The following is a 12,266-nucleotide window of genomic DNA, read 5'->3' on the forward strand; positions in this document are numbered from 1 at the left end:
CGTGTGTGTATTTATTTGGGAGCTGGGTGGTGAGCCCTGCAAAAGATCAAAGAGCAAAACCAACTAACAACAGTTTTCAGTCTTGGTGACCTTCCTGTAGTGATGAGGATACAGGTTTGGAGTCCTCAGTGTGGGCACAGAAAGGTGATTAGTTGCTGTGTTTAGTGTCTACCAAGGTATACTCAGCTGTTGTTATAGCCTGTTTGTATTGTCTGAACACTTCTGTTTCAAGTTATGAAAACTAAGTACAAATAGCTAGGCCTGGTAGCAAACACCTTTAATCCTAGCACTCAGGAGGCAGCAGTAGGTAGATCTCTGCAAGTTTGAGGCCAGCTGTCTACATAGTGAGTTTCAGGCCAACCAGGGCTACTATGTAAGTAACACCCTATCTAAAAACAAAGAGTCCCAAATGTTTTAAATAAAAGTGAACATTTTACTGGAATCTGCAGATTGAAAATCCAGGAGCTGAGCTGGGGAGATGACTCAGTAGATAAAATGCTTAGTGTGCAACAACGAGAACCTGGGTTTATCCCAGCACCCAGGAAAAGAGACCAATGTAACAGTAAACACCTATAATGCCAACACTGGGGAGGTGTAGAGAGTAGTGTCCCTGGGCTCACTGGTCAGCTATTTTAGCTGAAATCAGTAAGCTCCAGATTCAATGAGAAAACTTGTCTCAAAAAATAAGGTGGAGTAGAAGTTGACCTTTGGCACATGCACGCGGACACTCATGTGGGAATGTGGATTATTATTCCCTGACTGAATTCTCTGGCCCTGTCTGGCCTACCCTATCAGAAAAAGCAGACGGGGCAGGAGAATGTGTTCAGGCAGGCAAATTCACAGATATCCTCTTATGTTTTTTTATCTTAAAGATTAAGAAAAACAGAAAATCTTTGACTCTAGGTGCCCTCCTCCGAACAGATGACTAAGATACTGTTTTGAAGGCCCTTTGGAGGCAGGAAAGCTTATAGACTCTTGCCTTTGTGTCCTGTTGTAGTTATTTTGAGTGAACTTCCTCAAAAGGAGAGGAGGCTCTTCAGACAGCACTCTATGCATTCATATCCCAAGTCCACAGATAATTAGCTTTTGCTATCAATTTCTAAAGAATTTTTTATTTAGAAGTCTGAAGTATAATTGAAGTGTTTTGTTGATGATCTAGGCTGTTTTTGTGGCAAATATAAAGCATATCCTGAGATTCACTCGTGACAACTGTATCCTCCTTGTAATGCCAATCTGTTTCTGAAGTGCAGTCTCTCGCTACGCCCTTTGGTGACTATATAACTAAATTACATAAAACTAAATGTGTAAAATAAAATATACTTTCTTGGGGCTGGGGAGAGGGCTCAGTGGATAAAGTACTTGCTGTATAAGCTTGAGGGCCAGAGTTTGGATCCCTTGAAGCCACATAAAAGCCAGGCAGGTAGGCATACATGGCTGAGACCTGTAATCCCAGCACTTAAAAAGACAGATGATCCCTGAGGGATTGAGCCAGATCAGCCTAGTAGAGTCTGCAAGCTCTGACTTTAGCAAGAGACCGTGTTCCAATAAATGAAGTGGAAACTGATTGAGCATCAGATGCCAGCGTTAGGCCTTCACACATGTGAACATGTACACACAGATGTACACCATACACACTTAAAAAATACTTTTTCTGGGTATATGAAATACTGAAAATAGCAGTTGGCACATGAAGCACTGTGTGTTTCTATTACCGCAATTGTTAAGTGATTTTTCTCTTTTGGCACTGATTATCTCCGTCACAGTCAATTGCCTTTTATTTCTTAAAAGTTTTGTTATGCTGGCATGGTGGCGCATACTTGTAATCCCAGCACTTGGAAAACAGTGGCAGACAGAGCTCTGTTGAGTTAAAAGGCATCCTCGTCTACATAGCATGCTAGTTCAGACAAGCCAGGGTTACATAGTGAGACCCTGCCTAAAAAAAAAGCCAAGTGGACAGCACCTGAAGAGTAACAACCAAGGCCGTCCTCTGTCCTACGCGCGCACGCACACACACACACACACACACACACACACACACACACGATGTAAAGTGTGCTTCGTTGTTTCCCTCTTGTTAAATAGAAGCAGTGGGGACAGTGCTTCTATCCAACACTTTTCCTGTTTTTACTCAATTTTAGTCAAAATTTTTTATATCAGAAGTTACTTTGTCTGTTTAGGATACTGGGTGGGGGACCTTCTAGAGTCCTCACACACACTAGAAAAGCTTGCTCTCTCTCTCTTCTCCTTCCTTGTTTGTTCATTTGTTTGTTTGTTTGTTTGTTTATGGTTTTTCAAGGCAGGGTTTCTCTGTGTAACAGCTCTGGCTGTCCTGGAACTCACTGTGAGGACCAGGCTGGTCTCAAACTCACAGAGATCTGCCTGCCTCTGCCTCCCAAGTACTAGGATTAAAGGCATGCGCCACCACCGCCTGGTGAGTTTGCTTTCTTAATAGGAATTAATTTCCTATAATAAGAATTTATTCAAATAACCAGGTAATTGAAATATAATAATTGAGTACAGAGTACTGGGTACAGAGTATGTTTTCTAGGCTGATGACCTAAGCAAAGAAACACTTTTATTTATTTATTTATTTATTTATTTATTTATTTATGTATGTATGTATGTATGTATGTATGTATGTATTTATTTATTTATTTATTTATTTATTTATTTATTTATCGAGACAGGGTTTCTCTGGGTAGCTTTGCGCTTCTCCTTGGAACTCACTCTGTAGCCCGGCTGTCCTCGAACTCACAGAGATCTGCCTGCCTCTGCCTCCTGAGTGCTGGTATTAAAGGCATGCACCACCACTGCCCAGCAAAACACTTTTGAAACAAGGTGATTGACAATAGGAAGGTTAGCAATCCCTTGGGAATACTCAAAGCAGGGCGAAATAGATACCTGTTTTATGCTCGTTAGTAAACAGCTGACATGCTAAAGCCGATGGCTTTGAACTCTGAGTATTGAGAAGGGAGGTGGAAAGAGGTGTGGTTCAGAGGTTAATCGTGCTGGTTTTCATTGGCAGAAAGCAGAAAATGGAGATTTCAACTGGATAATACCAGAGCGGTTTCTTGCCTTCTGTGGACCTCATTCAAGATCCAGGCTTGAAAGTGGTATGCAAAACTATGGAACCATTATAGCCTTGTCTTTTTCCTTTTGAACTAGAATGACAAGCTGGGTACAGTAGTGTGAGTCTGAGTGAGGCAGGAGGATACTTCAAGTCCTGAGTTCTGGTGTGCTGTATGGTTGGGTGTCTGTGATAGGCTCAGCCTTGCTATGGTCACCTCCTGGGAGTGGGGCTCCTGAGTTACCTACGGAGGGGTGACCCAGCCCAGGTTAGAAAGACACCAAAGAATTCAGAAAAGCTTGACTCAGTCTTTATGATTTAACCACTCTTGGTTATTTGAGCATGTTGTTTTGCCTGGGTGTTAACTTTTTAAACTTTTGTTTTTTACAGTTATAATCAAATTGATATTCAGTCCCCAATCCAGACACTGTTTCCACCCACTTTCAGGTGAAATTATTTTCCATTATTTTCTTCCTGCATTTTACAAGATGTGGTACATTTCTTTATGTAGGTTACCACCAACATTCTCCTGAGACTTACATTCCATACTTTAAGAATCACAATGTAACTACCATTATTCGTCTGAATAAAAGGATGTATGATGCTAAGCGCTTTACGGATGCTGGTTTCGATCACCATGATCTTTTCTTTCCGGATGGCAGCACCCCTGCTGAGGCAATTGTCCAAGAATTCCTGGAAATTTGTGAAAATGTTGAGGGTGCCATTGCAGTGCATTGCAAAGGTAAGCGGCTAGGTTCAGTTAAAGGCAGTGCACATGTATGAGTGTATGTGTAGATATGTGTTGTTAAAGGCAGTGCACATGTATGAGTGTATGTGTTGTATCTGTTTATGTTACATGGAAAGACACATGACACTGTATTTTTGAAAGAATGATTTAAAGTTTTTTTATGACATTATTTTGTGTGTGTGTGTGTTTGTGAGAAGAAAATTTGTGAGAGTCCATTCTCTTACCATGTAGTTCCTGGGGATGGAACGAACGTCATCAGACTTGGCAGCAAGTGCTTTTCCCAGTTGACCTATCTCAGTGGCCAGAAAGAATGATTTTAAAACCCTAAAATCATATGAAAAGCATAGTAAATTATTTTCATGAGGAAGCCTACAAAGGTTTATTGCATTGAAATGTGTGTATTTATTCAAATGTCTGTCATGTGCCTATGTGGTAAGTCCTTTGGTTGTCAATGATAGAGCAAGGTCTTACTGCAGCTTGTATGGAGAATAAGATCTGACAAGATGTATTTTAGCAGCTGTAACAGTTTCTGATATTAAATGTTCCATGAATGACTAAATGATGCATATATGAATATAGTAGAGTTTATTTAACTCTAATGTGAGCTAGTCTAGTTAATTAATGGGACAAGGGATATAATCAGTAAGAAAAAATCAGTAGTAAGATAAAGAAAAAAATTAATTTCTAGAGTTAGGAATGTAGCTATAATCACAACATTCAAATGTTCATTTTGCAGTGGAAGATGACAAGGCATACCAAAAAGTAAAGTGGGAGGGGAGCCAGGAGAGTATAAAAAAAATCCACAAAAACTATCCTTGAGCCGGGCAGTGGTGGCGCACGCCTTTAATCCCAGCACTTGGAAGTCAGAGGCAGGCAGATCTCAGTGAGTTTGAGGTCAACCTGGTTTACAAAGAGAGTTCCAGGATAGCCAGGACTGTTAGACAGAGAAACACTGTCTGAGGGGAGACAGGATGGACACAGACTATCCTTGACAAGGATCAGATAGATTTAAAATAGCTACCTCAACTGTGTTCATGGTGAAAAAAAGGGGCGGGGGAGAAAAAAATGTATGAGCAAAATCCAAGTATCAGTAGAAGACAAAAACCATAAAAAGTGAACCCGAAAAGCAATTCTGGAAATAAATTTAAAAACTTATTGGCAGGGTTCCAAAGCAGACTTGCTCAGGCAGAAGGAATAAGCAGTGACTGTAAAGAGCAGAGCCATTAAAAAGTCACCAGGTCTGAAGAATAAGGAAAAAGGAGTCAGGAAGAGAAAGGAGCAAAACCTGGCAGAAGCCCGACAGACCAGATATGCCTGGTGGAGAAAGGAGGTAGACTGTTTTCCTGGAAGATTTTCCCACTTTGATGAAAGACACGATTGTAACATTCTCCAAACTCAGCAAACTCCAAACAAAACAAACTCAGAAACTCACATGAAGATATTTTATAATGAGACTGTCTAAAGACAGAGATACTGGAAGAATCAAGAGAGGAAACACTCTAATTACCAGATCTTTCATCAGAAACCGTGGAGGCCAGAGGCAGTGAATTGATAATAATTTAATTATTGAAGGAAAAACCCTACATTAAGTCTTCAAAACTCTCTCAAAAATAAGGAGAAATTAACTACCCTCAGATGGTCACGTGCTGGGGGAGTTGTTACAACTTGACCTGTGCTCTGTTAGGTGAAGTGGAAGGACCCCAGACAGTGGCTCAAAGCCTTATGAAGAAGCAAGTATTTCTGGTAGAGGTAAATATGCACACAGACAGGTTAAAGACTAGTAATAGCTTTTTAAGTATTGTTGCTATTGCAATATAAATACTGTGACACAAAATAGGAAACCAGTAAGAAATCAACAAAATCCAGGATTGGTTCTTCACAAAATCTAACAGAAATCACAAACCTTTTTTTATATTGATGAAGATAAAAGAGAAAATTATTACAAATTATTACAATGAGAAGTGACAGTGGAGACAATAATGGAAAGTCTGTGGAAATGATAAGAGGACCTGAACTTGGATCCACATGTAAAAAGTTAGGCATGGTTGTATGTACCTGTAACCTCTGCATTGGGGGGTGGGGGCGGAGGGGGCGCGGGTGTTGGGGCAGCCAAGAAGATTGCCGGGCTTAGTGGCCTGTCAGCCTAGCTGAAACCAGCAATCTCTAGGTTCATTGAGAGACCCTGTCTCAAGGGGATAAGGTAGAGAGTGATAAAGCTGGACACCTGTGTGTGTGGACACATGTGGACAATCAGTAAGAGATTTCGGTGAACAGTTGCAGAACAAAAAGTTGGATAATGGAAATGAAGTGGAAAATTCCTGGAAACACAAAACCTACCAATGCAGAGTCACCGTGAAATGTAGAAGGTGGGTTTAAAGTTCAAAACACTGAGAAGGTAGAATTGAAGTTCCTGATGAAGGAAACCACTGGACCAGATCATCACCCGTCACTAACACCAACTCTCAGAGACTTAAGAGAACAAACACCTCATAAGCTGTATGAGGCCAGGATTTCCTTGCTACTAAACCAAACTGAAGCAAAGAAGCCGTCAGCATCGAAAGCATGATTAACAAAGTGTTACCAGCTGAATTCAGTAGCACAGCAAATGGATTCTGGGAAGCTTTGCAAATGTGACGCCCTGGGTTTGGTTACAGCACTGAGTAACCTGAGTGCCATGTGTACACCTGCAGTCCTAGCGCTGGGTTGTGGACGCAGGAGGATCAGAATTCAGGATTACCCTCAGCCACATAGTGCGTTTGATGCCAGTCTGGGGTACAGGAGACCTGTCTGAGATAATACAATATAGTAACATATTATTCACTCTCTGAAGCATTTGCCCTGGAGTTACAGAAGTAATACAACATAGAAAAGTCAGTGTGAATCTCCTCGGTAACAGTGAAGTCCAAAAGCCACATCGTCTCTGCTAATATAGGAATGGCATTTGGCAGAATTTGGCATCTCTCTTTTGTGATAAAACCACTGAGAACAAAGTAGGGCTAGAAGGGAACTATCGCCACCTAATAAAAACCATGTATAAAAAGCCCACAGCCACTGTCACACTGTGGGTGGCAGGAGACTGAAACTGTTCATTGCTTACTCTTGTCTGGGGTGACTTCTCCTAGCAGCTGCCTCAATTCTTCCCCATACGTTTCCAGTTCCAAAGCCACTGCCACAGTTTTGTGTATTTGCTTCAGTGGCACCCCTTTTCTAAGTTGTGTGCATCAAGGAGGGTCCTCTAGCAGTCGAAAGTAATAGCATGTTTATGTATAGAATGGTTTATTAAAAGAAACTGTGGAGTCAGTGAGTCCATCATCTGTACTGTGAGCTGCCTGCCTAGAGGCATGAGGGCAGACCTGCTTTTGGATGGAAAGCTAGTCTTTTTTTCTGTTCAGACTTTGAATGGATTGGGAGAGGACTGCCCACATTATGGAAAGCAGTGTGCTTACTAAAAATGGCACCAGTTGAAATGCTGATCTTAATCAAAAATTCCTTCCAAGTTGACACAACATATTAACCATCATAGGAGTTAATTATAATGGTCTCTATAAGAGGAGAAAAGAGGGCTTAGGAGATGATTCATCATCTAAACTGCTTGTCACGCCAACTGTGAGATTGGAGTTCAGATCTCTAGAAGACACATAAATTCTAGGTGGTCATGTAGCCCATCGATAGTTACAGGGAAGGAAGAGACAGGATTTCCAGACCAGATTAGCTAGCCAAACCAGCCATGTGGGTGAGATCTGTCAGGTTCAGTTCAGAAACCCTGCCTTAGTGAATCAGGTGGAGAGCAGCTAAGGAAGACTCTCAGACTTCTGCTTAGGGCTTCTTCGTGCTCCCTCAAAACAACCGTATGTACACACTCACATGCACACCACATACAGAGACACACACAAAACAGAAGGAAGAGTGCTTGTCTAACATGACCCCAGCACTCCTCCCCTAAAGCAGAGCGTGAACAGGTTCAGACAGACGTTGAGTAGGAAATACTGTTGGATTTGATAGCAAATGTAAGGCTTGGGCAGAAAACACTTTAAAACTTTTTATTTTTATTTTTTGGTTTTTTGAGACAGGGTTTCTCCATGTAGTTTTGGTTCTTGTCCTGGATCTTGCTCTGTAGACCAAGCTGGCCTCGAACTCACAGAGATCCACCTGCCTCCCGAGTGCTGGGATTAAAGGCATGCACTACTGCCGCCTTGCTAAAAATTATTTTTATTTATGTGCATGTGTGGTGTGTGTGCCTGAGTGAATATGTGTACCACATGCATGTAGGTGCCTTTGAGCCAGAGGATGTCTGATCTCCTATAGAAATGGAGTTACAGGCAGTTATGAGCCACCTGATAGTGGGTGCTGGGAACTGAACCTGGGTCCTCTGTAAGAGCAATAAGTGCTCTTAACTGTTAAGTCTCCTCTCCAGCTCCAAATACCACATTTCTTAAGAATCCCTGTTCAGAAAATGATTTTCAGTCTTTGCCTTCACATCGATTCCTCAGGGAATTTTAGAAGGATTAAGTCTCTGCTCCTGGGCTGCATCCCATTTAGGTCTTGAGGGTGAGCCCTCATGCTGGCCTTCTTACACCTCTTCAGACGGACTGATGTAGAGGGAACCAAAGCCCTGGGAAGGCTTTCATTTTTTGTTTTTTCTTCCTCTTATTCAGAAAAGTCTGGAGAATGTGCAACCAGGTTTCATTGATTGGTTTGTTTTTCTAGCTGGCCTTGGTCGAACAGGTACTCTGATAGGCTGCTATCTCATGAAGCATTATAGGATGACGGCAGCTGAGAGCATTGCCTGGCTTAGAATCTGCAGACCCGGTTCAGTGATTGGGCCCCAGCAGCAGTTTCTGGTCATGTAAGTACACTGGAAGCTTGTCTCCTGTAACGACAGGACTGTGGGGTAGAGATAGGGGAAGAGGGGTGTCCTTATGGAAAGCTGTGTTTTGATGTTGCTTAAACATTCTAGGAAACAGTCAAGCCTCTGGCTGGAAGGCGAATATTTCCGTCAAAAGTTGAGAGGGCAGGAGAATGGACCCCTCAGAGCAGCCTTCTCCCAGCAACTCTCAGATGTTGATGACATTTCAATAGATGGGCTTGAGAATCAAGACAAGCAAGAGCCTGATCCGGTAATGGAACCGTCCCGATCACGCTGTTGTTATTGCTGTAAATGCTGTTGAGAACCTTGTAGGGCATGGAGAAAATTATAGGTAAAGATAATAAAGTGGTTTTGAAGGGGCTATCACCACACAGTTGTGTTTAGATACAATCCTCTCTAAAAATGTTTGACTGAAAAGAAAGTTGTGTGCTTGTAAAATGTTCACTTCCTAAACACAGATGGAAATTAGCAGTAGGGAATAAGCTCTTCACACGGGTCTTTCTACTCCTCTGCCCCACTGCCCCATCCTCATCTCAGCCACTTTAGTAGTTCAAATGGAGAACTTCCAAAGAACCACAGTTTGAGCAAGCAGCAATACTAGGTTAAGGGGTAATGAATGGATGTTCAAACTTTTATAAGTTCTAAAACCAAAAGCCCATTAGGGATCTTTACACTTTTATAAAGAGCGCTTTGGGTCCTGTGACTGAAAATCTGCTTTGATTGTCTTGAAATGTAGCTGGTAGTTTGATTTTTGAAAACTATTGTAGCATTCAGAAGAAACTTTTAAGAGTGTGTGTGTGCATGCATGCCTGTATGTGTCTAGATAAATAGCCACTTCACTTCAGTTGCAACCTAAGTTAATAGCTCAGTGTTTTCTTTTTTTCTGTTAATTGTTGTTTTAACTTGTACAGTATAGTGATGACGATGAAATCAGTGGAGTGACACAAGGAGATAGACTTCGGGCCTTGAAAAGTCGGAGACAGTCAAAAGCCAACACTATCCCCCTCACGTGAGTGATTTCCTTCACTGTGGTCACACTTGTCTATTTTGTGTGGGTCCCTTATGGACATTTTTCCTGCATACTTTTTTCCCTAGCTGCACACCTATTACTTTGCAGTGATCACTTGTGTGTGATTTAAAATCTAGAGGTGCTCAGCTGTTCATTTCTCTCTGTGTTCTCCTGTAACCTCAGGAGCCATGATTGGTAAGAAAGCAGTATTAGGAAAGCTTTTGTCAGTCAGCTTGACACCCTCAAGAGAGTAACCGCGGATGTCAAGACCAGGATAACAGAGTTGGCCATAGTTATTAAGCTGGTTACATGTCAGTCATCAGTCTGCACACAGTAGAATTGAGTCAATTGTCGAATGAGGTCTTAAAATCATTATATCATCTCAGGGTAATGATAAACTTATACCCAAATTATGTTTTTATATATATGTTTTATATATATATATGTATACCTGTAACTCTAACTCCATATGTATGTATGTATGTATTGGTCTGAAGAACTGAGTTTTAATTGTAGACAAAGAGCACAATAAGAAGTTTCATAGTAGGTGTCTTTATCCCCACATGAACTTCTTAAGCACTTATCTTAATTTGATCCAACTACAGGGAACGTCCACGATTGGTGTTCAAATACTGGAACTCAAACTATGTGGCCTCCTGGCAGCCCTCCTAGCTGAGCTTTTGCGTCATGTGGGAGCTTACCTTATAATGGAGCTTCTTGTTGGACCTGGGGTGGGATCGAAATTCTTATTTCTAGCAAGCCTCTTTGCCTGCCCTTTGCTCCTGGCAGAGTGGGAGGTGGGGCATGACGCCCTTTGAATTGCAAATTCTAGGAAGGTGATGCTTTTGTGGGTTACACACACTTTTTATGTTAAGACTGTCCATTACCAGTTTATTTCTTAATAGGTTGTTTTACCCTACATTCAGAAGCCATGTTAGAAGTTAGGAGATATAAATTCTGTTTGGTAAAAAAAGTTCTTGTTAATCAGCTAGAGAGACGAAAGTGCTTGCTACTCTTACAGAGGCCCCGAGTTTGGGTCCCAGCACCCAGATCAAGCAACACAGTCACCTGTAACTCCAACTCCAGGGTGTCTGCTCTCTGCAGGTGCCCATGCACACCATACACAAATAAAAAGATGTGTGTGTGTGTGTGTGTGTGTGTGTGTGTGTATAATATAATATAATATATATATATATTATATTATATTATATATACACATGTTCTTGTTAAACAGAACTTTCAGGAAATTTCACCTTCTCCACTCTATTTAGAAATATGTTTTCTGGAACTCAAATTATTAGTGATAATTCTTTCTTAGGGAAGCTGAGATTATGCAATTGATAGCCTTGGGTATATGGTAATAGAAAAGCAAATGGAGATTAAAATTTAAAGACCCTTGGAACTGGCGGATGATTTCAGATGTTCCACACTCAGCAGAGTTTGTGAGGCTGTCTGAGCTAAAAGTCTGATGCTCTCAGTAATGGCTGAATGAAAGCAGCTAGAGGGTTTGGGAAGAGCTCAGTGGGAGAGTGCTCTCGGGGGCTGGGATTTAATTCTCTTCACTGCTGGAAAAGGAGGGGAAGGAAGGAAGCAAGGAGAGTGAGGGAACTGGAAAAGACTAGGTGAAAGGACTCATTTGTTTAGTTAGTATACTTCCCCGACCAGTGTGAAAAAAGGAACAAAGAATGGTGAGTGCTGAAGCACTCTTGAGTGAACTGGATCTCACTGAGCACCCTCAAATTGCCCTCTTCTCCATATGGCTCAAATTTTCCTAATCTGCCATTTAGTGGTTAGAAAACTCTGGAGTCTTTTTCGGGGAGCATGGTAAATCCACTTCCTTCCATTCCTACCTCCCCACTTGACTCATGTATTGCTGTTGCTAAATTATTTGCCTCCATATTGGTACTTGGACATAGGAAAATACTCCAAGAACCAGATGAGAAATGTCCTAGAGAATCCTAGGAGGAGGTTACAGATAGATATTAAATGTCTCTCCTAGTGATTGGTTTTTCTTTAGGAAATTCCAGTATTGTAGAGAAGTTTGTTTTATTAGAAATTGTACAGTTGCCCTTTCATTGGAGAGCCTGCCCCATGCTGACTTCTGTGAGGTTGGTAACTCATTAGCACCATGGCATCCACCTGACCTTCAGGACTGGATGGCAAGTGTATTTTCCATGTTAAATTGACTTGCTGGCTTGTTAGTAACTAATTCTGTTTGTATTAGTTACTTTTCCTGTTGCTGTGGTTAAAGTACTGGGGGGGTTGGGTGTTATTTAGGCTCACAGTATAATTCATCATGGTGGAAAAGTCAGGCAGCAGAAACTGAGGAGGTACCTGGTCACACCTCATCTGATGCGTGCATGTGCTCAGACCACTTTCTCCTTTTTGGGATGGTGCCACTCAAGGTGGGTTTTCCCATCTCAGTTAGTCTAATCTTAGATAACCCCTCACAGACGTGACTTGTATCTTGAATAATCTATATTCTGTCAAGTTGACAGTATCGACACCAGATTGCCCATCACTCTGTGTGCCACGAACTATGTGTGTTAGATCTGCAGGAAAGAATGCATGGAGG

General features: G+C 41.6%; 1 protein-coding gene across 18 annotated transcripts in view; it reads left to right on the forward strand.

Annotated features, from left to right (window-relative positions):
• Positions 1–12,266, forward strand: part of Cdc14b (cell division cycle 14B) — a 115,045-nt gene that overhangs the window by 70,127 nt on the left and 32,652 nt on the right. For all 18 annotated transcript variants that reach the window (XR_008215831.1, XM_052728722.1, XM_052728718.1 and 15 more), the window contains 5 exons: positions 3,026–3,113; positions 3,579–3,809; positions 8,523–8,661; positions 8,773–8,932; positions 9,594–9,691. Coding sequence is in view for 17 of the 18 variants with exons in the window: in XM_052728722.1 (XP_052584682.1) it covers positions 3,026–3,113; positions 3,579–3,809; positions 8,523–8,661; positions 8,773–8,932; positions 9,594–9,691 (716 nt within the window). In the remaining variant the exon portion in view is untranslated. The remainder of the gene's footprint in view (positions 1–3,025; positions 3,114–3,578; positions 3,810–8,522; positions 8,662–8,772; positions 8,933–9,593; positions 9,692–12,266) is intronic.

This window comes from Peromyscus californicus, unplaced genomic scaffold (genome assembly GCF_007827085.1).
Source record: "Peromyscus californicus insignis strain IS unplaced genomic scaffold, ASM782708v3 Scaffold_8__1_contigs__length_139910024, whole genome shotgun sequence".
Taxonomy (NCBI): Eukaryota; Metazoa; Chordata; class Mammalia; order Rodentia; family Cricetidae; genus Peromyscus; species Peromyscus californicus.